The 25,448-nt window shown below is 46.0% G+C and overlaps 1 protein-coding gene and 1 long non-coding RNA gene across 2 annotated transcripts in view; one reads left to right on the top strand and one right to left on the bottom strand.

Annotated features, from left to right (window-relative positions):
* mmp17a (matrix metallopeptidase 17a) overlaps positions 1-25,448 on the bottom strand; it is a 39,937-nt gene that overhangs the window by 10,246 nt on the left and 4,243 nt on the right. The window contains exons 2-4 of the mRNA XM_027003706.2: positions 8,596-8,728; positions 8,315-8,450; positions 1,819-2,105 (exon numbers count right to left, since the gene is read on the bottom strand). Of these exons, the coding sequence (XP_026859507.2) occupies positions 1,819-2,105; positions 8,315-8,450; positions 8,596-8,728 (556 nt within the window). The remainder of the gene's footprint in view (positions 1-1,818; positions 2,106-8,314; positions 8,451-8,595; positions 8,729-25,448) is intronic.
* Positions 17,872-25,448, top strand: part of LOC118241553 — a 31,499-nt gene continuing 23,922 nt past the window's right edge. Inside the window, exon 1 of the long non-coding RNA XR_004776170.1 lies at positions 17,872-17,968. This is a non-coding gene — a long non-coding RNA (uncharacterized LOC118241553). The remainder of the gene's footprint in view (positions 17,969-25,448) is intronic.

The raw sequence follows: 25,448 nt of genomic DNA on the forward strand, positions 1-25,448 counted from the left end.
CACACACACACACACACACACACACACACACACACACACACACACACAAGAAGCTTGGGCAAAATATAAATCCAAAAGTAATCCAAAATACACCTGCTTAATGAGGCTTGTTTCAGCCTGCAATATCGGGCAGATAGTCAAGTGATAATTAATGAAATTAGCATGCATGTGTCAAAACAAAGCACTGTCTCAACTCCACTTAATTGACCCGCAGGAGGTTCCCCATAGGGTGCTTTGGCTGTCACTCAACCGGTGAGGCAACTGCCACGAATGGAGACATTTCACATTGTGCAAGACAGACGCTTTGCCTCATGCCCTTTTTGAATGTGGAGGTAATTAGACACATTAGCAGACAGCCCTCAAAGGGGAAAGTTTTTAGACTCTGCCAAGAATACACCTGAAGATGTTTCCCCAGACTGTGGAGGAAGTACAGAAAGGGGTTAAGGAGCACACGCAATTACTCAAGTTCCTGTGATGAACTCCATCCATCTGTACGAGATTAAGGTCCACAAAATGTGCTGAACCTCAAAAGTTTGGTTTCCTATCCTGAACTTACTTACAACATGTCAGTCATCACCGTTTCACTGAGAAATTGGGATGTGCCGTCAGCCTGGTGGAGGCTCTCCCAACATAAGTGCCATCTGACAGGTGATAAGCACAGCAAGGAAATGATACAGCATGACTGTGTATTTAGCAAATCTGTCCACTGGATCAAGTAGCCATCAGACATTAAAGGCTGTTTGCTTAACTTGTAAACCAATTCAAATCAAACGTATAAAAAAGAGCAAAGCAAACAGCCTGTAAATGCTCGCACTTCAACAGATATGAACTAGAGAAGGAAGCTCCCAGTTATTTCTGGTGGCCTTTGTGTATAATAAACAAAAGGTCTCACTTGTAATTTGATTTCACAAATTTGTTTCTGTGAAAGTATGTGGCAGAGGAGAGTTGGAGATCTGAGAACCCGAAATGAGGACAGTTAGAGTCGAGGAGTTTTTCCACAAAGTTGCTCTAAAAAAAGCATCTCAAGTGATGGCTGAATGGCATTTTGTGTCACAGAAGTGCAGCATAACAGGCACTCTCTGAGCTTAACAGGCACTCTCTGAAGAGTGCGCAAGAGTGCCAGTGGCAGGTGGTGTGTTCATTAAATAGAGATGGTAAGGATAGTGAAGTGTGAACATGAAAATGACACTACAGCCAAGACAGGCAAACATACTTTATATTAATTAAGCAGACTTTAAATGACACAAAATTAAGTCTGTAGTTCTTTTTTTATGTATATATTTTTAGAAAAGGATAAAATGTTAACTGTGTAGTTGGTTTTGCATATAGGAAGAGATAATATGAGTCATTTTACCATGAATTAACTGTGGCTAAGAGAAATACAAAATCCCTCATACTCCCTGTCTCTCCATCTCTTTCAGTTTCTCTCTTTCCCTCTTCTCTGTGTAATCACAATCACACCTGTCATGCAAACATCTGCTCACCTGATTTGAGGCCTAATTTTTGCAGGCTGTGCTGCTGTGCAGGACCACATATCCCCAGGAGGCTGGGGAAGGTGGGTGAGGGTGAGGAGACCTCGGCCCGAGTCCGACAGCTGCCTGGGCAGCTTTGTAAAACCAAGCCGCTCCTATTCACAGAGCCACATCCGGCATGGTTTCTCAGCCAGGATGTGGACCTCTGACACAGGCACAGATAAGGGGGCATGTAGACAACGGTGAAGTGCATCTCTTGAGGCTAGCCCCGCCTCCAGAGGTGTGCCCAGCAGTTGACACCCATTCACAGGTACCGCTTCGCACACATCAGTACTGCCTCTCTCACCTGGAGATCTGAAGGTCCAGGCCTCGTCGTCGTCAAAGTGAGTGTCCCCTGCGGTGAAGCGCTCTCCAGGGAAGAAGGCATGTGCCACCGTGCCGCCTGGCCCGTCGAAAGGGTAGCCGTCATTGTGGTCGGCCTTGGTGAAGTCGATCTGGATATCGGCCTCATTGCCCGCGACCTCGTGGAAGTTGAGTGGAGCGATGTCACTCCATACCTTCAGCGCGTAGTACATGAGTGCCCGCACAGTGTCCCGGCCCAGCAGTGCTGACTCCTTAGGGAATGTGCGCACCCTGCAAACACAGCAGTGCACACGGGCTGACGAGGACATGAAACAGCATGCTGCAGTCCACAAAGAACACTGAATGTGAAGCAGCATCTAACGAGAGGCTTTGATCTTCCATTGGGCTTAAGTTGTTTTTGGAATCCTATTTCACTGACAAGCAAATACAAAACAAACAAACAAACAAAAAAAAGAGACTTATTTTGGCCACAGTGTCAAAAATGACTTAAGAATAGCACAAACATTGAGTAACACATAGATGCATAATTCTCTCTTAACGTTTTGAGTTTCTTTTACCATTTCCCCGTAAACTTAGATTAGCCAATAGGATTTGTATGAACAGTTCCCCTTACATTTTATCTTCTGCTCTTGCTGTCCTGTGCTCGCAAATATGGTCATTTCTTCCACCAAGGACAATCTAAGCCTTCACTCAAGCAGAGAAAGGGAATCAATGGGGAATTAATTTCCGGGTGCTTACTTTGCAAGTTGTGGGGGTGGGGGTATCCTTATCTCCTTCCCGGAGATAAGATCAGGCTAATAGATTCCACTGTTCTTAGTCTTTACAGGTGCCAGGCAGCATAACGGCGGTCACTCGGGCACCAGTAACGTAGCACCCTGCAACGCGTGAATGTTGCCTCAAGGACAGAATTTCAATGTTGTCAGGAGCTAAGAGAGCGTTAATGTGGGAAGGTGCACAGGACAGTGCATATGCAAACTTGCTGTGCTGCAGCAAGGAGCCAAAGTCCACAAGTGCTCTGTTAAAGATGAATCGAGCATTCTGTGTTGACTGAGTAGTGTATGCCTGATTCACTGCACGGATTTGACATTTATCTACTTATCTAGTTTGTCTACGTCTTTTTTGATGACCTGGGCCAAGCATGATTGACATGTGAGTCGTGCAACACGGTCTGCGAAACATTTGGTATGCTTTGAATATAGTGGCTATTAATGTAAGCTTTGTAATTTGAATGAAGCCTAAAAGGCAGGGAAATGAGAGTCAGACAGTATTCTCGAACCCTAACCCTAAATCTTTCCTTTTGTTTTATTAATCTTTCACATTTTAGTTTGCATAGCTCAGTTCTAAAATACGTATTTTATTTTTTGTGTAAATATATATATATATATATAACAGTTGCTTTGAAATGGCATTTAATAATACTTGTGGTACACCATGTGGTTCTCCCCCTCAATGACTTTGAACTTCTGTACCTTACAGAAGGGTTTGTGCATGAAGGCCATACTGATCTACAAGATCTTCAATACCCCATCCCTATTATAATGAAACACAGCTGGTGTGTTATTGTGAGCTGTAATGTGTGATGGTGTCTTTGTTAACAAATCTGATGAATCAATTTGGGTTGTACTCAAATCTCTTCCCAGTGCGCAGTGACTTAGAAGACCTTGCAGTGCTATGGATATTTGTTGGTCTTCATATCCACAGGAGCTGAAGGGTTTTTGTTTATCGTTGCTATGGGTCATTCATTGGCTTTGCTTTTTCACATACCACTTCAGCAACTGTATCGACTGTCAGAGGGAACTCCTTTTCGCCTGGTTACCACAAAGCTTGGATTTTCCCCTTACATTGTAATCTGTATCTATATATCTCGATGACAAAACATAAGGAATTAATCTGAAGTACATCGAGAGGCCCTTCCCCATGAGGTATGGCTGGGTCACCAAAGTCAGCTTGGAAACAAAGGGTGAGGTGTTGAGGAGTACATTTCAAGATCAATTTCTCATCCATTTTCTCCGCAACACACTCTCGGCAGGGGTTCGCGTTCGATGGCCTCTGGTCTGGGTTTAAGTCTCTCTCTCTCTCTCTCTCTCTCTCTTTCTCTCTCTCTTTCTCTCTCTCTCTCTCTCTCTCTCTCTCTCTCTCTCTCTGTCTGTCTGTCTGTCTCTACCCCAGAGGCTCCCTGGTTCCCTTCATGGGCACTTGTTCGCGTGTCTGCTCTAAAATATTGCCTTTTAATTTTCAGTCAAGTGTCTACTCTAAACCGTTGCCTTTTAGTTCCCAGTCACGGCCCGCCTTTCTCCTCGGAACTACGCGATGCAATGCACATTAAGCATGGGGGGGAAGACCATAGGGGTGGCGAACACTGGCCAGCAGAAGAGCAGCGCAGGGCAGCCTCGGGGGAGCTCATTTCTCCCGGCCTCTCATCTGAGTCTCACAGCATGGCTGACCTCAGCCCCAGGGCCCAGAAAGGACATTCCCTCTACGAGGCTTTATTTGCCAAGATCAATCCCTCTCAGCCACACGCAGGCTCCGGAAGAAACACACAGCCTGCAGGTCCAGTGCATGAAAGCATAATTCCATTTGTTCTGTTCGTTACAGTAACCGCCTTTGCTTAGCCCTCTGTGATCATTTTACAAATATGCCGTACGCTCTTGGAAATAATCCCATCCCAGTTCTGTTAGAGACGGGCGGGATGACCGGGCTAGAAGAGGACATATGGACCGCGGACCACAGGGTCAGACACTATCACGAGCATCATGAGCTGGGACATCAACCCATTTCCTGACCCCGATGCACTCAGTTTGGGATCACGGTGTGGCCACACAGAGTCCTGGTTCCTAGTGTTTTCACAATGACGGCGGTCTGTCCAAAAGCACCACTTCAAGGAAAGAGTCCACAAGTCCTGTATGCCCGTCACATCCACCGCATTTATTCCGGAGAGAGTACAGCAGCAGCAGAGATTGTGCCAAGTGATTGCCTCTGGCACCATCTGTGCCGTTCTGACGAAGCCACCATCAGGAGCAGCCTCGCAGTCCACCGGGCAGCTCCGCTTAGCATCACATCATAAGCCACCGAGTGACATCCACTGACTACTAGCGCTGCAGTACGGCTCGCCTGAATCGTGGTAAACATGGTATACACCACTACAACCTATAGCTGCACCTTACATAACAGATTCCCACTCCCTTTGTTGTGTTCCTTGTGTAGCTTATGTTATGTAAGCATCATGTACATGCGCTATATAGACATCCGCATGATTTAGCATGCAGAATCACATTCCATCCGTGTGGAAATGTATGTGATGATTGAGGATAATCACAACGCCGCTGCACTCCACGCGAATGATCAGTGGGCACCGTGTTTGGTACCATGTATGCATGTGTAAGGCCAGAGGGCACCGTGCGAGGTACCATGTATGCATGTGTAAGGCCAGAAGGCACCGTGCGAGGTACCCTGTATGCATGTGTAAGGTCAGAGGGCACCGTGCGAGGTACCCTGTATGCATGTGTAAGGTCAGAGGGCACCGTGCGAGGTACCCTGTATGCATGTGTAAGGTCAGAGGGCACCATGCGAGGTGCCCTGTATGCATGTGTAAGGTCAGAGGGCACCGTGCGAGGTACCCTGTATGCATGTGTAAGGTCAGAGGGCACCGTGCGAGGTACCCTGTATGCATGTGTAAGGTCAGAGGGCACCGTGCGAGGTACCCTGTATGCATGGACAAATAAAGGGTTACGAGCTGCAGACTAGAATGTGGCAGAGAGTAATGAAGGGTGGTGATCACAAAGATTTTTATCGTAATGCCATTCTACTCTGCTCCCCTGTAATCGGCTCGGGAAATCAAGATCTTGTGTTGTGACTCCACAAGGAAAATCTATTTGGGATAATTATAGGGCGGTGTTAACAAGGGGCAGACTGATCTCTTGTGTGGTAACGGTCTAATGTGGAGGGATGATCCAGCAGTCTCATGCAGTCCGTTGACTACACTTCTCTTAAGTGAATAGTGGAGAAGTTTGATATGCCACTGCACAACCAATCAGTACTGTTCTAGTCCTCACCGAGCATCTGATCTGTGGCTAAAACTTTAGACACAGTCGGCTGTCCTTCTCCTGTCTGGATGATCGCATTGGCCAGCGCTTTTTCCCCCAGAGTCATTTGAGTTGGATCTTTTTGGATAGTTAGAGCCAAAGCTGCTCTAAGTGAGGATATGCTAATGTTCTGCTCGTGGTCATTCTTTCAGATATCATCACGTAAATCTACATTTACTTTTATGAGTAAAGCTCACACAAATAGGAGAAATGCTGGCAGTAATACGGAACAGTGAAGCGGCTTTAATAGTATATATATACACTTCCCTGAGGACTCATAACATGCACATCAAAGAAAGAAGGGGAGCTGCAGCCGATCAGAGAGTAGCGCTTGGGCTGTCTACATTACTGCTGTGTGCTATTGATCCACCTTTCCTCTGGAGTCTGCTAGAAAAACGCTCACCTCAGTGCAACCTCAATAACAGCATATCATAGTGTGCAGCAGCAGAAGCAGCAGCAGCCAGTCCCTCCAACTCTCTCTCTCTCTCTCTCTCTCTCTGTGTGTTGCTCTCCTTCTCCACACCTGCTCCATTACCCTTGGATCAAACAAGGTTTTTTTTTTCCCCATAACTCTTAAAACAAGGCCTTACGAGGGTTATTACCACCCCTGGTCTTTCATCTGGTTCCTCTACTGCCCCATGGACACAGACACACACTGTAACAGGCTGAGGGCAGCCAACCTACCCAGGACTCAAACCCAGGGCTGACAGGAAGCAAACACGAGCACTGACCACTGGACCAAAGAGCCAGTTCTCTGACATAGCACCCAGAGCTCCCATTTAACCTTCCTAAGTGACAGTTCACATCACACTATCCTCACCTTCTGACAATCCCCACCACACTGCCTTCGTCTCCAGGTAGTATCCCCTGTGCATGACACTGCCACTGCTCACAACTGTCCTTTGCATCAGGGCCACACCCATGCCCCTCATCAGGGGTCCTCACACTGGGCTACACCACTCCATCACAGCAGGTGTGCGCTCAGCAACTCGGGGCAGGCTCCCAATGGCCTCACTGCCATCCCACTTCTGACACCATGTGTAATGAAGGCAGCTACCCTACCCAGGACTCAACCCCCCCACACACACACATACACACACACACACACACGCACGCACGTAACACAGACAGACACACACACACACATACACACACACACACACACACACGCACGCACGTAACACAGACAGACACACACACACACACACACACACACACATACACACACACACACACACACACCTACACACACACACACACACACACACACACACACACACACACACACACACACACACACCTACACACACACACACACACACACACACACACACACACACACACACACACACAGTCACACACACACACACACACACACACACACACACACACACACACACACACACACACACACACACACACACACAGTCATTTGTGTAATGAGATGGGGATCTTTGAACTGCATCTATACTAATACATAAGATCCTGCTACACTGCTCTCTCAGATAAATATGCATTTCTTCATATTTTTCTAATTTTGAATAATTGAACCAAAAATTTTCATTCCTAGAAATGGTTTGATTAGGTACCCAATGGCTTAAACCCTTAAATATTGCCACTTAATTAAAATTATGCACTAACAGCATAAAAAAAAAAAAAACTTGCAATGAGAACATCTACAAATCCTAATAATTTAATAATAACAAATATGTAATTGCATTCATTTGTCCTCACAAGTGAACAAACAAGAACTATGGAAAAATAAACTCTGATCCAGTGATCAGTGTAATAAGTGTAATAAAATGTATGTTTCTGCAGCAGTTTCCATCCAATCAACACACATCTGAATGGAGTCCCACTGTGGGCTCGGCCCGTTCCACACTCGAGGCGGGATCGAGGAATGGTAGAGCGGGCAAGGTGAGGGCTGTGATTGGCACAGCTGGGAACGCGAGCGCACAGACGGCCCTGGTAATGAGAGACACGGAAGGGTTTACGAAACCTGAGATGCTGGCCTACCAAAAACCTCCACCCAGTGCAGCTTACACACATGCGTAAGACTGCTGACACACATATGGGAACACACACACATTCGTTGTCTCGCTATCATCAGGACACACTTTGCTCTCATCAGTAGTTAGTCTCCAGTCAGCGCCCATCTGTGTCGAGGTTCTATGTCGATGCAAAATTGTTCTACCCACAAGCTTTTTTTTTATGACACCACAAAGACACCACAAAACTCTGCTCTCGCCTTTCACCTCTCACTATCAGCATTGCTAAACTGGCATTAAACTGGTATTGCTGTCTTTAAATAGACAGACATGTGTTGGCTGGTGTGAAATAGGTCCAGTTGCTGCTGGCTGTCAGATGCATGAGGTATATCGACTGCTGTCAGTCTACCTCCAGGACAGGTGTCTTTTGTTCCATTTGTTCTGGGGAGCAAGGCTCCGCCTCCTTCTTCCCACCACCACTTCAGCCTCTGACACGTCGGGCAGTGAACAGCGTGGTGTTCTCATTAAGCCTAGGGTGGCCTGGTCTGCACAGAAAATACACACAAAAACAAATGGAACCACACACACGCACACACACATGCACACACGCATGCACAAATACGGTCATCAATCATTCACTCATTTTTACATGAATATACACTATTATATAGAGTGGAAGAAGGCACCCACCGAGGACACCAGTCTCTTCCAGCCCCCCAAAGCGTTGCATGGCTTTGATGGCCTTGGTCAGGGCTTCTTTGGTCTGAAGCTGCCCGGTCACGGGGTCTGCTGGAGGGAGGTAGCCAAACTTACTCAGCCAGTCCTGGGAACAAATGAAAAACGCAGGGCTTGTTATGGTTTATCCCTTTTCTTCCAGCAGTGTTGCTGCTAGAGCGCTCAACATGAAAGACATGTTGTAAAGGAGAAGGAGTGTAGGCTGTCAAAAAAGGCCCTTAGGTTGAAGCATTAAATACTTGAAGCTGTTTAGCGCTGACTGTCATTGGCTGTGCTTGTGTCACAGTGTGGTATATGCAGAGGCACAGAATCAGCCTCATACCCTCAGTGTGCTACTGAAGCACCAGACACCATTCCTCTCTGCACTCAGACACACAGCTCTTGACACACATGGTGAAAACTATTAATAACCCCCAATAACATTTACAGTCTGCAATATTGCCACCTATAAACGTTATCCACCAGCAGACTTTAAGTCATCTTTAAACCATTACCATGGTCCAGTAATTAGGTGCATCTTGAACTTAAAGAGTTTTGACAAGTGTGTACTGTTGGTGAATTCCACAGATCAGTAAGACCACTTTCACCTATAAAGGCTCAACAAATTCCTTTTTGTTTGCAGGCAATTTCTGCACAGAGAGAAGAGATAAAAAAAAAGTCTTCCAACCCAACACGGTTATGAGGTCTTCTGGTCAAAGGTGAATCCATGCTGTGGACTAAACTTCACTACTAAAGTGGATTCTCAATTGAAAATGATTTTCAGCCCTTGAATCAAATGTTTCTTAGACCATAAAAATGACTGAGCTTCCAGTCACCCATCCAGTGTCTGCTTCTTGGCTATTTTAAGGCCATGTTGAAGTGCAACTCCAGGCTAATCCACTTCATTAAAACGCTTCAGAGGGAACCTTTGCTAAATTAATTGGGCTGTCATAATAAAATATCAGGGTACATTGCCATGCCGAAGCTAATCAGACTTGTCATGGTAAATGATAAGGGAGTGCAGACAGTGGCTAACCTTGGGAAGATTGGTGGCGTGCACTCTCCCTCATGCACCTACAGGACGCGAGCTGACAGACTACGAAGCTGTACCCTGCTGGCTTGAGTTCACTCGGTGCGACCACTAACGGAGGTCCTCTCGAGTGACCAAGCGCTGCCCGGTGAAGATGGCAGGGACCTCACGCCTTTGGTTTGGCGCACCTCACCCCCGCAGAGGCCACGAGATGAAGGTCGGATGCGAAGATCAGAGGAGCTGAAGAAGGACTGCACTTGCTGAGGATGAAAGCAGCTCCCTGGAATGGGAGTGTTGGCCAAGCCGCAGGATTTCACTGGGAAGCTGAGGTCGACGGTCAGGCTTTGTGCTGCTGCTCTCGCAAGTCCTACTTCTACCAATGGCCTTTCAACTAAGGTAAACACAATGGGCCAGATTCATAACATTTGACAGTAACTGTGCTATGTCACACAAAATGTGCGACACTGTATTTAATACCTATTCATAAAGTTACTGCGGTGATAATTATTGCAACAATGTCAACTTACTGCTGCGATAAATTCACCTGTGCCCAGATGAAAGCCAATCAAAATCAACATGTAAATGAGGCCATTCATATTAAAGACCCATGCCAAGCGAGAGATGACTGATTAACCTCAGTCATGAGACCAGTAGTATGTTGGAAACTGCCAGCCACATAAAAATGTAATATATTTATAACTTTCACCAAGACAGGAACTGCATGGTTGAGCTGAGTGGATGACTAGTAATTCTTCTAAATGATTGCAGAGCAGCAAATGGTATCTCTCCTCAGTCTATCGTTTCTTGCACAGGAACAGCTAAAGTTACATTTCTTATGGCACATTCATGGCATTCTGAGATCCTGCTGAAGCAAGTCCCCTTCCTCTTTGTGTACTGCTACTACTGCAGTTGTTTACTATCACGCTCACTCCAAGCATACCAAAAAATGTGCCTTTCCAAGAGATTTGTCATCGGCTTCTTACAGGAACACTTACCGCTGGACAGGTTCAGGTGGTATGTTTTGCTGAGGTGTGTTCTAGTATGAATTGCTAACATTGTATGCAAATGAGGACAAAATGCACTAGCACCATACATCACGCTAATGATAAAATACGCCGGCAGTCCACATTTATGAATACGGACAAACGGTTCAGCAGCGCTATTTGCTGTTAATGTCGCATTAAATCTGGTGGTAGGTTTTATTAATTTGGCCCAACGTGACCTAACAGTCACTCTAACAGTCCCCGACTTAATACAGCTATTACAGCTTTGACATGAGCAGGGAATTTTCAGGACCTTGAGGTGAACGGAAAGAACGCTCAGAGTGGAAAAAGGGCAGTGAGTTTTCAGTGATGAGGAAAGTGACGTCAGATGATCAACAGGACGAGAGCGGCCGGGAGCTGCTTCGAACGGAGCGTGGGTGACTGGCTCAGTGCACCTTGAATTAGTGGAGACCACGGACAAAACACAGCGTTTATGGGCTACTCATTACAGAAGCTCTATTACAATCCTCTCCAGTCACCGGGGTTATTCCTCCCGAAAAGTTCATGCACGTAGCCCAGCACACTGAGTTGGAGTTGTCAGGAGAAAACAACTCCAAAAAGGCAATAGGAAGCAGTTAGGGGTGGTGTAGCGTGACCTTGTGCCGTGATATGTGTGGGCTTTGCCCTTCGCTTCTCTCTGCTCCAGCACAATCTGTAAGTTGACAAACTGCCCAGCTGTGTCACACTGTGGAAAAAGAGCTTTCTCCATCTGAGTGAGCTTTCCACCTCGAAAATCGATGCATGACGAGTTACTAGCGCTTGCCTCTCTCTCTTTCTCTCTCTCAAACACGCACATACACACACATCCAAGAGACACACATACAAAACCAACACACACATTCCCACCACAACACACACAGCGTAAACTCTTAGAAGCTATTAGATAAAGAGTACATCGCCAGCTTCCACAGTGTAAAGACAATTATGTTAGAGCTTGTACTAGTATCACCATTTCTAAAATGTTTTACAGTTAACTGTAATATCTCCAAAAACTACACCACAGCAGTCAGTAGTCTCAGTGTACTGAAGATGAGGGGAAATCTGAGGTAAAGCCTCTGTGCCACCTCAGAGCTTGTTAGTCTTTTCCTGAGACAACATTTTCCGAAAGATCAACTTCATCAGGGTCACTGGCTTTTTGCAAGGACACGGCTCTCCTTCTTTCTCTCTATACGTCTCTCTCCTTCTCGCTCTCCCTCTCTCCTTTGCCGTCACTTTCCGTGTGCCTCGGGACACTATGATGAAGGTCAGTCTGCCGCAGTGTCAGGAATCCTGAAATATGGGATCTCATTCAAGTAGGTCGCTCCCCCAATGGAACGAGCTAGCAGTGAGAGATGGCCTTAACTTTACCAACAAGTTTTTAGAAAGCTTTCATGCTCATGGAGAGAGAATATTATAATTACATTTTATTCTCAAAAGCAGGAAGAATAAAGGGCTCATTTGAAAACCTGTGTAACTGAACCAAACCTGAAATTAGTAAAATCTTAGATTACTATATGCCTAGAATACACAGTGCACAGCACAATATGGGTTAGTGTTTGTGAAACTGCACCTCTGGAAGGACGCTGCTGAGCTTATTACACTGACTTCTAACCTGTATTGCACAGTGCGAGTCAGGGACCAGCCCAGGGGTCACTTATATTCACTAACCCCCTTTCCACTTCCCAGGTCATACTGGGTGTTGTTAGGCAGTGGAGGACAGGCGAATGTGCCAGAAAGCAGTCATGAACATCTATCACTGTTCACAGAGATGCAACGGCGTAGTACACCTTTGCTTAGCAAACAAAAACAACACCTTTGAAGCACAGCTTTGAAACGGAGAAGGGAAAAAAGAAATTCCCTTTCTTTGCCTGCCTCATGGGATACATGAAAATGAGCGATGTACAGAATCAGGACTGGGCAGCATTCCGAAGATGCGCGTGGAAGAGGCATGAGCAAAACATGGGGCTCTCTTCCTGTCTGTTTGCTAAAGTTCCTCTCGCTATTTCTGGCACTGTTCCTTCCTGTGTTCTTTTAAACTCACAGTTTTGACGTGTCTCAGCACTGATCCACAGGGCCATCTCTCAGACCCTCTTAGGGTCTCATCTGCTGGCGTCTATGTCCAGCTGTGGCAAGCTCTCTTCTCAGAACAGCTGAGGGTGTGAGTGCAGGCGTGTGTGTGTGTATGCGCGCTGGTGGTTTTCCACTCTTTCGCTCTTTGGGAACACTCATTTCTGCTACAGACTGTGAAACATGCTCCTTAGCCTTTGTCTGGGTGGTGTACTTGGGTTGTGTGTTTAGTCTTGGCTGGTGGGCCAGACACACTACAATGCACAGGGAGAGGAAGTTGGAGTGTGTAGGGGACAGACAGCATGCACTTCAAACACAGCAGCAGGCCTGGTTTGCTTGCTGGGATAGGCGGCTCGCTACTTCATGCCCATGCTTGCGCACACAGTGGGGGCGGAGTAATGAGCTCCCAGTGAAACATCTCCACCCAAGCTGCTAGTCCCAAAGAAGTCCCCAGGTCTGATGCCAAACAGACTCGGGGTGCAAAACTCTTAAACCTGCTCAGTTTTTTGTTGGCATGGTTGGCCTCCAATCTGGGCATTTGAGCCGGCGAAAGACCCCATCTTGTAGGAAGCAGGCAGCACAAATGGAGAGCACTCGACCCATAATCCTCCAGTATGTCCCTGATCCGCCAGACCTCCGGATTTCATTTTCACATTCTGTATGTTACTTCCAGTTGGAGGTTAAAACGCCAGCACTCTCTCCCTGCTCTAATCCCAATCCCAGCTGCACTAGTCCTGGATGCCAGAACACAGGAAACACAGCATGATTAATGGGCAAGCCCAAGTGATGGGTTCTACTCTTGCACATTTTTAGCACGAGCTCATGTATATTGGCACACTCCAATAAACAAGAGCCATGACATCATGTGTCATGTCCCAGAGAGAGATGGAAAGAAACTGAAAAGCCATTTCCTAAACGGCCTTCTTGTTTTCATCCTCTGACTAAGTCTTTCTTCAGAGGGGATATGTGAAATGCCCCAACCATGTGATCAAGTCTGGGTCATGCTGTCAAAAAAAAGAAAAGAAAAAAGAAGCGCTTTCTCTCTGGATCCTGAAAGGTCACGAACAGTCAAATGGCACAACCTTTCTTCACCCTCCGAGCCTTCTCCCTTGGAGCAAGACACTGTGGCCCAGCACTGTGGCTGTCTAACAGCAGTTTGACTGGTCCTGTCAGGTGGGCGCTGCTCGGCCGGCCCTGGTCCACCGCTGTGCGGCTGCCTAAGGGAACCCCCTGACAGGGGCCCTTCATGTGTCAATTGGACAGGAAGTGAGTCATTAGTCCAGGCTTTGCTGGTGGTCGAGAACCAGGGCTAGCTTTTCCAGCCTCACATGGCTAGAGTGAATTAAAGAATGTTTGCACATCTAAATGTCACAGCAGGAGAGAGGGGGAGGGGATGATAAAGCTATATGCTTGGGATACACAGTCTCCAGACACCAGAAATGCCTGGTGTGCGCACACACACACACACACACACATGCACACGCACACGCATACACACACACAGACATACAAATACACACACACACACGCACATGCAAACACACACACATACACACACACAGACATACAAATACACACACACACAAACACACACACACACAGACATACAAATACACACACACATGCACACACACACACGCACATGCACACACACACACATGCACACACACACAACAGACATACATACATACACACACACACACACACATACACAAACACACGCACATGCACACACAAACACACGCACACACAAACACACACACACACACACACATACGCGCACACACGCGCGCATGCACACAAACACACACACACAGACATACATACATATACACACACACATGCAAACATATGCATGCACACAGGCACACACATACAAAAACACGCACACGCACACAGACATACATATACACACACACAAACAAACATATGCATGCACACAGGCACACATACAAACATACGCACACACACACACACACACACACACGCACATGCACATGCACACACAAAGACACAAACACACACAGACATGCATATACACACACACAAACAAACATGCATGCACACAGGCGTACGCACACACACACATACACACACACATGCACTCACACACGCGCGCGTGCACACACAAACACACACAGACAGACATACATATACACACCACAAACATATGCATGCACACAGGCACACACATACAAAAACACGCACACACACACACACACACACACACACACACACACACACACACACACACACACAGAAGCGCACACGCTCACACACGGCAAATTCATTCCTCTTTCAAATCTGTTGATTCACACCAGCAATATTTGACCAGACTGTTGGACTTAAGCTGTGTAAATTATTCAAAGCTCCTGTACATCTAATAAAGTCTTAAGAATATCATTTTGGGGGGATTCATGATTTCCATGTGATTTCAAAAACATCTTCAAGATGTTGCTACCTCATAGACATATAAAAAATATTTCACTTTCAAAAACACACTTCCTTTTTTTAGACATCTCTAAGTCAATTTGTATGTGTGTATGCATGCATTCATATATGTGTGTGTGTGTGTTTAATACACAGAAAATAGTGAATAAGCAAAAATTGATAATATAATATTGTAACATGAGTATGTGAACTAACATCACTAATAATTTAGATTTATGACTTACTCTATCTGTAGCACTATAACCTCTTCTATAATCTCTGCTGTGTGTGTGTGTGTGTGTGTGTGCGTGTGCGTGTGTGTATGTGTGTGTGTGTGTTTGTGCGCATGTGTGTTTGTGTATGTCTGTGTGTATGTGTGTGTGTGTGTGTGTGTGTGCGTGTGTGTGTGTGCATGTGTGTGTGTATTTGTATGTCTGTGTGTGTGTATGTGTGTGTGTATTTGTATGTCTGTGTGTGTGTGTGTGTGTGTGTGTGTGTGTGTGTGTGTGTGTGTGTATGTGCGTGTGTGTATCACTGTGGCTCAGCATGTGCCTGTCTGCACCTCCAGCCCAGACTGCATGACCTGCGTGACCTGAGGAATGAGGGAATTAATCCTGTTGTGATGCTGCCCCTGTTCTCTCTGCCACTCTCCTCCCACATCAATCTCACGGCTTCGCTCACCATGGAGCGAGATAGCCTCTCAAAAGCCCCCTGGCCCTGTCTTTCATTAATCAAAAGTTCTTATACCAAATTATATCACAGAACGCCTTCAGAGGCGCTTCCCTTGGTTAAGACATGCCACCATCTGGAAGGCCCAGATTACCCCAGACTTAAAAAAAAAGAAAAAGGGAAACCTTCAAATAGATAGAGAAACAAACAGAGAAACGTTTCTCCATAAGAGTTGATTTATGTCTCCAAGGTCTCAGGACTGCAATCACTAGGCCAGTTAGCTGCATCATTCTGTAGGAGGCTGAGAGAAAGTAACAAGCTGTAACACAATAAACATCTGCTCTTTCGTGTTCACACCACGGTTATGACATCTCCCTCAGCTGCCTTGCCGCCGATGCGGCGTTTCAGCGTTCAGTAGGTAATTTGCTAAATGGCCACTAGGGACAGTGGCTGCATATCTTTTTGAAGTGGGGGGGGGGGGATGAGATGTCAGAGCAACTGAAGCAAGGAATAGAAAGTCACAACTCACATGCTAGCCCACTCTACCAGGAGGCGATAGTGAGAGAGAGTAAATGTGCGGCCAGAGTTGAAAGAGGGAATGAAAGCGAATGAAAGAGGCACAGTGAGGTGTGGTACAGTGCAGAGGCTGGGAATGTCGATTGTAGAATGATATTTGACAGGGAATCTTGAATGAGACAACATACACAGATAATGAAATGACAGGTGCAAAGGAGTCAGAGTACAGTGCACTGAGTTGGATGTGATTTAGAGGAATGATGAGAGAGAACGAGGCAAAGAAAGAGAGAGCGAGAGAGAGCGCGAGAGAGAGAAAACAGGATGAGATAAAGTGGAGCTGTCTCTCACTCCCTGGGCATGCATATTCATCACCAGGCAGAGGGAGCACAAACAGCAGACAGGCTGGATCGATACACTAACACCTTTAAGCATTCACCACACAACTGCTTTACTGCACAGCCGAGCCGGGGGCTGCTCACTCATCTTCATCGGCGGAGTCATCCGTGCCACAGATGCGCATGGCCTCTGTCCAGACCTCTGCCACAGCCATTACACTCATTACTTTAGAGCAGGGACTCTGAGGCTCTTTCCGAGCGCCCTGGTGAGGGGCGGTAAGCTGGCCTAGTCAGGTCGGAACGGCTCCTTCCAACCGAAAGCACGAGTGAATCTTTGTTTAAAACTTTGTTTAAAGCAACCGTCTAACCGTCTAACTCCGATATAACTGGTCTTGCTCAAAGATTAAGGTGTGACATATATTTAAATGCCTTTGTTTGAAACAAAAGGCTTACTAATCAATCAAAACATAAGAGCACAGAAGAGGTGTTCTACTCCACGTATGCTTGTACAAACGTGTTCGGCAGCCTATAGCAACAGCAATGGATGTCCATGTCATATCTGCGAAGCAGCTCTCCCCATGGCCTGATGGAGAAGAGAGAACATTCACATCTATATCCTACCTGGATGTGACCTGGTTGGTGTTGCCTTGCTTTGTCCACACACCAGCAGCCCATCAGCGAGACATAAATGACCTCGTGGACCACCAAGTGACCTTACTGACCACGGTAACGGTGTGTGCATATGAGGATCGTGAAGGCTCTGAAATCATTTGTCCAAAAGCGTGGCTGCGTATCTACAGCTGTGGCTTACACGGTTGCTGGGAATGGTCACCTCAGATCACTAACATGAGCTAATGCATATCTGCAAAAGTGATTAAATATAACATGGAATTTCAATTGAAGCAGTCAATTTGGTTTTCATTGCTTTTAACATAAATCATAAAATGCGTAAAATGCCTCAAATTATTCTATTTCTATATATCGCACCTATGAGTCCACTGAGCTTATATTTTGTGCCTGACTAATAAACATTACAAGCATGTGAACTGACAAACACTTGAGCTACTATATCTAGCAAACAATAAATCACTCCACATGTCACGAAGGCTTCCGTTCGGTACTCTATGTACCAGGTCTCAGAGAGGATCATTCTTAGTAAATGTTGACAGACCTCCCCGATGTTCTTCATGGGTAGAAAGGCACTTAAAAGTAAGAGACATATGAGCCAGCAAAATAGACTGAGCGACGGAGCTACTGTGGAGCTACGTGAAGGAAAGCAGGTTAGTAACAAGCTCATATGCAGCTTATTAACATGTTATTAACACTCAGTAAGCCTGCTTAGTACCACAGCCACACACATTGAAAGGGCTAAAAAAGGAGGGAGGAATTAAGAAAACACACACACACACACAAACTTTGTAGGGTTAGAGTCTTAAATGACCAAAGGAGCATGTGTGGCAGAACTGCATATCCAGAAAGTTTTCATACAGACCAGTGACAGCGCACAGCTGACTCATGTATCGTGTGCGCATGTGTGTGTGTGTGCGTCTGAGTTTATTTCCCAGTGAGCAGCCCACAGCTCAGTTGTGTAGTCAAGTGCTGTGAATGCTTAAAGGTGTTATTGTATGTGTTTGGTCCAGAGGTCTGTATATGGAAAATGTGCTCTTTTATGTTGTATCATTGAATTGCCTGCATATCAGAGAAAGAGGGAATGGGTGTTTGATGTCTGTCTAAACGCGCAAGACGGGATTCTTTGCCACTCTCTTACCCTTCATCTGTTTATTATGCTTTGGGTCTTCCTCTCTCTTACTCTCTTTTTGTCTGTCTGCCTGACAGTCTCCCTTCTTGCTTTAGGTCTTGTGCTTAGGCGTTTTAGAATTTAAAGGTTTCTAACCAAGTGGTCAGGGCACAGTTTGCCCCCCTACCTTGACCCTGTAAGTGCACATGCAAACAAAAATGTCAAACAGTGGAAGGCCAGAAAGAACAGTGCAGAGAAGACTGCAAGAGAGAAAGAGAAAAGAGCAGAGTTTCGAACATTACACCCCGCTGAAGGTCAGCGGTCACCCCTGGTGGACACACTCAATGAGATTCATTAGATCCATCAGGGGAATCAATAAGGCAGATCCTTCGGACACCTCTAGTGCTGCTCCAACTGGCCTGAGTTCATTCTGTTTTCTGGCAGCTAACACGGACTTATCTGCATAAACAGTGCAACGGTGTGCTAGGGGAAAGTGAGCAGTGAAGGAGGCGCAGCTGTCTGTCGCCAGCAGAACCCCAGCAGTGCTAAAGCCCTCATCGGCGGGTCACTGGAGCAGCCCGTGTTTACGGCGCCGGGCTTTCAGAGGCCCATCCCTCGCACTGACACAGCTCAGACAAGAATCCTCCGCACGCCTGTCCAATCTGGACACTTCCAATGCCAAGAAATAGAAGCAGTAGTGTTGCTGAATGCTGGCACAAAAGGACTCCAAAATCAATTGTAATGCCATTGCATGAATGCATTCAGAATAGTCAGGCCCTGCTTCCTGAGGTGTGGCATTCATTTCTATTATCGTCTCTCTGCATTGCCCTCTCATTTTCAGCCCCTCTTCTAATAAGTGAGAAAGCACCACTGAGATCCAACTTTCTCTACTTAGCAGAGCTCATATTCACTTGCATATTTCCAGATCTCTGTGAGGAGGTGTAGGTTTAAATTAGAAGCTTTTGAACCATGCTGCTGTCTTCACCTTTCTTACCAAGAAAACGTTCCCAATTTCTGACATCTGGAGTTCCAAAATAACTCTTCTATCAAATATTTTGCTGAAATAAAACTGAATGGAACACCACATCAGAGCCACTTGTGGTAAGTATTTGTGTGTGTATGTGTGTGTGTGTGTGTGTGTGTGTGTGTGTGTGTGTGTGCTTTTGGGTTTTCTCCCCCCACTGCACAGCATGAACAGCAAACAAGAATAGGCTCAAGTTTTAAAATAAACGAATCCTGATGTCAAGAGCGATTCTCAGACCTCTTATTACAGCAGTTAAATATAACCACCACGTGGTGAGCCAGACCTCTGCATCCCTTTGATGTTGAGTCTCTTTGGCACTAGGCATAGATGGCAATGAACCAGAACCCTCAAACCGAGGAGCAGAGGAGGTCTAGTCCAGTGCCTCTACTGCAGTATTCATTACATACGCCAAACAACACACAGAGATGAGGAGAGCCTCAGCACACGCTCGTCTGGCTGTGTCTGTAGCTCTCATGCATAAAGCTCCAGGAAAGTACAATGTGGAAACCTGCACCCATGTCGGCCAATTACAAATGTGAGCGCGGCTGAAGGATGCCGTCCGACAATCTGCACGACTACGGAGGGGCCGTAGCTTTGTTATTCCTGTGCACCAAAACGGCTCCCATCTGCATGCATGTGCCGCGTCGGTAGGGTCTCCGATATCCCTCCCCTGCATGTTAACCAAGAGCCAGCTGCCCCGCACGGCCATTGTCATGGAGATGATTTACACACCGCCTCAGTCCACAGCCTCGCTGACGGAGAGCTGAGGAAAGCTGGCAACTGGCCCTGAACCCTGCGAGATATGTGAGGATTAACCACACATTCATGGTCATGAACAAGAGTTGAAGAGCTGCTATCAGCTTTCACAGTGACAATATGGCCACCACTTATACAAACATGGACGCAGGAGAGCACGGGAATACTCAAGAAATAATGATGCAGAAACATCTCGTTTCATAAAAAGTTCTGCTCAGCTAAAGCTCACAAGCAGCCATGACTCCTTGCGGCACTCTCAGTGAAAGTGCTGTGTGGCGGAGCCGCAGGGCTCCGGCATTACCAAACTGTCCCGCCTTCCTTCATGGTTTGGAGATGGAAAGACAGCCTGCTCCCTCTGGCTCTGTCATTAAGCACCGAAGCAGCCAGGCGGGTCAGCACTTAGCTGGTACAATCTAATGTTGATCTCTTGCCAGTTCCTTTGGAAAAAATATGAGGACTATAGTTCCCAGGAGGTGCATGCTACTCTTTGCTCTGCTAAGTAGGTTTTAAAATGAATTGACAGAGGGGGAAAAAACGCGGTGGCACTTTTATTAAGAAAAGCTCAAAGTGAATGGTTTGTCATTTTGGGAGAGAGCTCTAAAATGCAGTGCTTTTGCATGGATGAACTAGGCGAACGGTGGTATATGAGACAGCTTTACATTCTCCAGCCCAACTCTGAATCAAAAAGAACTCCAGCTGAAAGGCATAAAACCAGCTATTGCTCTCCCGCCCCTCCAAGTCAATGAATCAATTCAACCTCTGTCCTGTACACTCGCCTCTCCACTTGGGCTAAATTGGATCTCCATTCTCCAGGGGCTGCGCTGCTGCTATGGACACACAGTGTACAGGGAGCTGCCATATAATCACCCAGACTGCTACAGGGAGGGTGTCTGAGCTCTGTGTTCGTTCCCTGTGATCCTGGATGTCTGTGCACCTAACAACTGCTAATTAGCTCTGCGTTCTCCCTCCCTCTAAGGCCAAACCGATGAGCCATGTGACACAGGCAGCAGGCGGGAGAGGCAGGCCGATTCATAGTTCCAGATGCTCACTTCTCAAGCATCCGTAGGTGAGGAGAGCAGGACTGGTACTGTGTTCTGGGAGTAACGGGCTCTCCTCCACTGCACTCCCCAGATGAGACTGGGCTGGGAGAAGTGGTCGCCACAACCACATCTGTTAGGGGAAATTAGATTTGGGCGTGAGAGTGAGCTCCCGGAGGGAGGGGCAGGACTCTGTGTGTGTGTGTGTGTGTGTGTGTGGGAGGGGGGCAATGTTGTTGTTGTGAGGACAGCCAGAGTGGGCAATGGAAGCATGGAGCTTATTAAGGTCACACCGCAGATGTGAATGAATGTAGATGGATCCTATTGACTAGCAACAGCACTGGACAGCTAAACCTGATGTATCTATTAGTTTTACATATAACCAAGTGTCTCTGTATATCTTGTGATGGGTACGTACTCAAATGAACTATTGATTAGATCAGCCACACCAGTGCCTGATATTGAATATGCAAAAGTGCTACTGGCTGTCCTTATTAATGTACAGTGACCATGCTGAGCACATCATTAGTAGTGCTGTAATGAGCAGTCCATCACAGTGTTTTGTTTTTAATTTTTTTTTACTGCAATATCGTTGATCATTTATTACAATTTTCTTCTGTGATTGGTGAAATGATGATGAATGATGAAGTAACTAACCTAACGGGGTATGGAATTATTGTAATACATCCAAAAACTATTCATAACCCAGCACGCATTTTGATTTACTGAAAAGTCTTAAGAGACTTTTGCACTTTCTCAGATTAATTTATTCATAGTCTTGCATATTGGCACTTAGTGAAACAGAACCATTTAATTCCCAAAGAGAGCAGTGCAGTCTCATTAATAATCTCCAGTCTATGGGTTGAGAAGGCATATTAGGATTGTAGGATGCTTTGGAAAGAGAAAGGGAGAAGACTGATCCTGATAAAACAACCACAGTGACCACAGAATGTACTTCCATCCTGTTTTCCGAACGTTACACAGAAAACTGGGATTAGGCTCAGAAGACAAACGCATTTCATAGTTTCTGTAGTATTTCTATAGATCTCACTCCCTCTTCCTCTCTTTTTCTGTATCATGATCTCTGCTTCAGTGAATGAGTGAAACAATGACAAGCATGTGCACAAACACAAATCATTCATACAGCATTCATTACAACACTGAACACACACACACACACACACACACACACACACACACACACACACACACACACACAGGGTGTACATCTTCATAAACTGGTCAATAAACTTAATAAAGTGAATATTTCTAAGAAAGAATAGAGGTTATTTGCAGTTTTACTTAAAAAAAAAGCCATTTACTCTCTGAAGGGTCATTGCACGCGGCCATGCCAAGAACTGCTCATCAAATTTAGCCTAACCTCCTGAAATAATAATGGTTAAAAGCATTAGTGGATCTGATGATGCAGTACATACGTGAATTAACGATAAGCCATTAAGGTCCCAGAGATCTGTCTCACTATTAAGCAGCAGCCCACTCTTTCCACAAGGCCATGAGCCCAGTCATCCAAGAGCTCAGAACAGACAGAGGCGTATGCAGAGAGAGCTGGATGGAGAGACAGCAGACAGATAAGAGGTATGGGGTCCATCTTGAAGCTGAACTGTGAACGTTCAATTGCACTCTTTATGCATTGTTCATTTATCTAGAAAATTAACAAGCATCTTTCACCGTCATTAGAAGGCCAGACTTCTAACTTCTCATTTCTCTCAGACCTGTGGGGGGAAAAAGCCTCTAATATTCATATTCGGGGTTTGCTGTAGGACGACCTTATGTGATGTGCGTACTTGTGAAAACGTTTTTGACTTCACAGCTGAGACACTAAAGTGAGGCAGCTGAAAAGAAAAACATGAAATACTTCCACACTCTGTACTGGTTGTACGTTTCACAGTGACTTGCATTATTTTTTTTTTCTGTCTCTTTTTCTGTCTCTCGCTCATACACAAACACACACACACACACACACACACACACACACACACACACACTTTAATCCATTTACTGAATCTATTTTAACCAAGGGTATGTAGGTGGGTGATGCTGAACAAGGACACCGCTGAAAATAATGGCTTTTTAAAAGCGCGTTTTGCTCAGTCCTTCTTGTTACAAAATACCTATTTTGTGTTTTACTAGGTGACTTTTTCATTATTTGTCCTGGGATGTTTTTGAATAAATATGGGTAGCAACAAAATAGCACTACAATTATAACGCCTGTGGAGGCAGAGGGTGGAGGCAGAGGGTGGAGGCAGAGGGTGGAGGCAGAGGGTGGAGGCAGAGGGTGGAGGCAGAGGGTGGGGGAAGGGGGTGGGGGAAGGGGGTGGAGGCAGAGGGTGGAGGCAGAGGGTGGAGGCAGAGGGTGGAGGCAGAGGGTGGAGGCAGAGGGTGGGGGAAGGGGGTACGTTAATGAGAAGTGTTACTATCATGTTGAGGCAATTGTTACTCTAAAATGACCCTACACATTACACTGCTGGTATTCAAACCAAATTTGACGTCAGGATACATGACCCTATTAGGGAGGCTGACTTTAAATCTAGCTGCATTCTTCTTTCTAACATCTGATCGAACCTATCATCTATCACTCATGGCTTAGAAAAGCAGCCCTTTCTCTCACACCCTTTGCAAGCCCAGAGGGAAAACCAGACATGCCACTGGCACATTTAGCAGCTCTGAGGTCAAAGGGCTTGAAGTTGATTCTTTGCTGCAGATCACAGGCGTCCGCTTTCCCAAAATGGATTCTGTGGCGTCTGACAAGACTTCTTCCATCTCTCTCTGTTTGGAACTTACAAATACAAATGAGGCGGAAACGTCAGAGACACCTGCTGTGTGTTTCTTAACAAACTGATTAAAACTGAAATCTTGCTGCTTCTGAAATCAGTAATATGGCACCTTTGAAAATCATTTGATCTACACCCTGGATATTTAAAGTAAGAATGGCAGTTGACTTAAAACATGCAATCTCCTTAAAAGTGTTTCTGCAAACTTTCTGCGAGCAGTTTAAGGGAAACTTGACAGCACTTTTACTTGACAGCGCTTTATGGTTGCCAGATATACTCCTTGCCTCATGGATTATTTTGAGATCCTAGGAGCAAGCCTAGCATATACCAAGCCAAACCTATACCAAAACCACAGTAATTGCAAGCGCCTGTTGGTCGTTTGGTCAGCAATGGCATGGGTGTCCTTCATCTCAGCCTGAACAGGGAAGAAGGGCTAAAATAAGAGCAGGATGAACATGGAGCTGATTTGAGGTTTTCTTTGGCGGGACATAGAGTGGAAAAGCTCTGGTCGCAACCTCATCACACAACTGGAGTCAGTCCAGACCAGTCGAAAAGTGCACAGCGCTGCAAGCAGCTTCAGTGTGGGAAGAGAGGTTTTTCTTTTCGCATTTGACCACACAATCTATTCATCTATTACTGCTGTGAGTTGGCCTCTTGAAAGGAATCCTAACTTTTTCATAACTTCGTACATTTAACTTATTACAGAGCGCTGCTTCGCTTCCTGTGGTCTAACTACTGGGGCTTCTGGGCTAATCCCTGCCTTGGTCTGCTGAATTCTCCAGACTCAGCTCAAAATCACATTATTATTGTGCATTTGTTTTAATTTGTTTTAAGTATATATGTAATATGCTATAGTACTTTATGAACGGGAGTATGGAAGGGATCTCATAAACATAGGTGAGGTACTTATGAGTATACAGTCTCAATCCTAGCTGTCTTAGTTAATCCTAGCTGGCCTTGCATCCTGAGTTGCACAGACCTGTCACCCAGCGGAATCAGGAGTGTGTGGGGGCGCATGCTTCAGATAAGAAGGGACGTTCTGACTGACGAGATGTCATGAGTGTGAGCCCTCTCTGGAGTAGCCTTAAAGACTAGGAAAAGGACATATCTATCTGACAGCCTTCAGCATGATAGGCGGCATGAAGGTCTGTTTCTGCTCCGTGAGGACCAGCACATGTATTCACTCTCTTCTCGTGGGTTACCTGCAAGTCTTCCTGCACCGCCTTCTCACTCTGTGTCATTTATTCTCCCCCCGTCTCTGTGCCTACCTCCCCAAAGACACTGTTCCTGAAATATTCTCCTCGCCCTAAATCTGCAACCCCAAGATGCTTGCAGACGGATGCGAGGTCACAGGAATCCAGAGTGTCTGGTGAAAGTAGGGCAGGCTCCAACATCTACCCTACAGTCAGCTAG

The sequence above is a fragment of the Electrophorus electricus genome, chromosome 6, assembly GCF_013358815.1.
Source record: "Electrophorus electricus isolate fEleEle1 chromosome 6, fEleEle1.pri, whole genome shotgun sequence".
NCBI classification, from domain to species: domain Eukaryota; kingdom Metazoa; phylum Chordata; class Actinopteri; order Gymnotiformes; family Gymnotidae; genus Electrophorus; species Electrophorus electricus.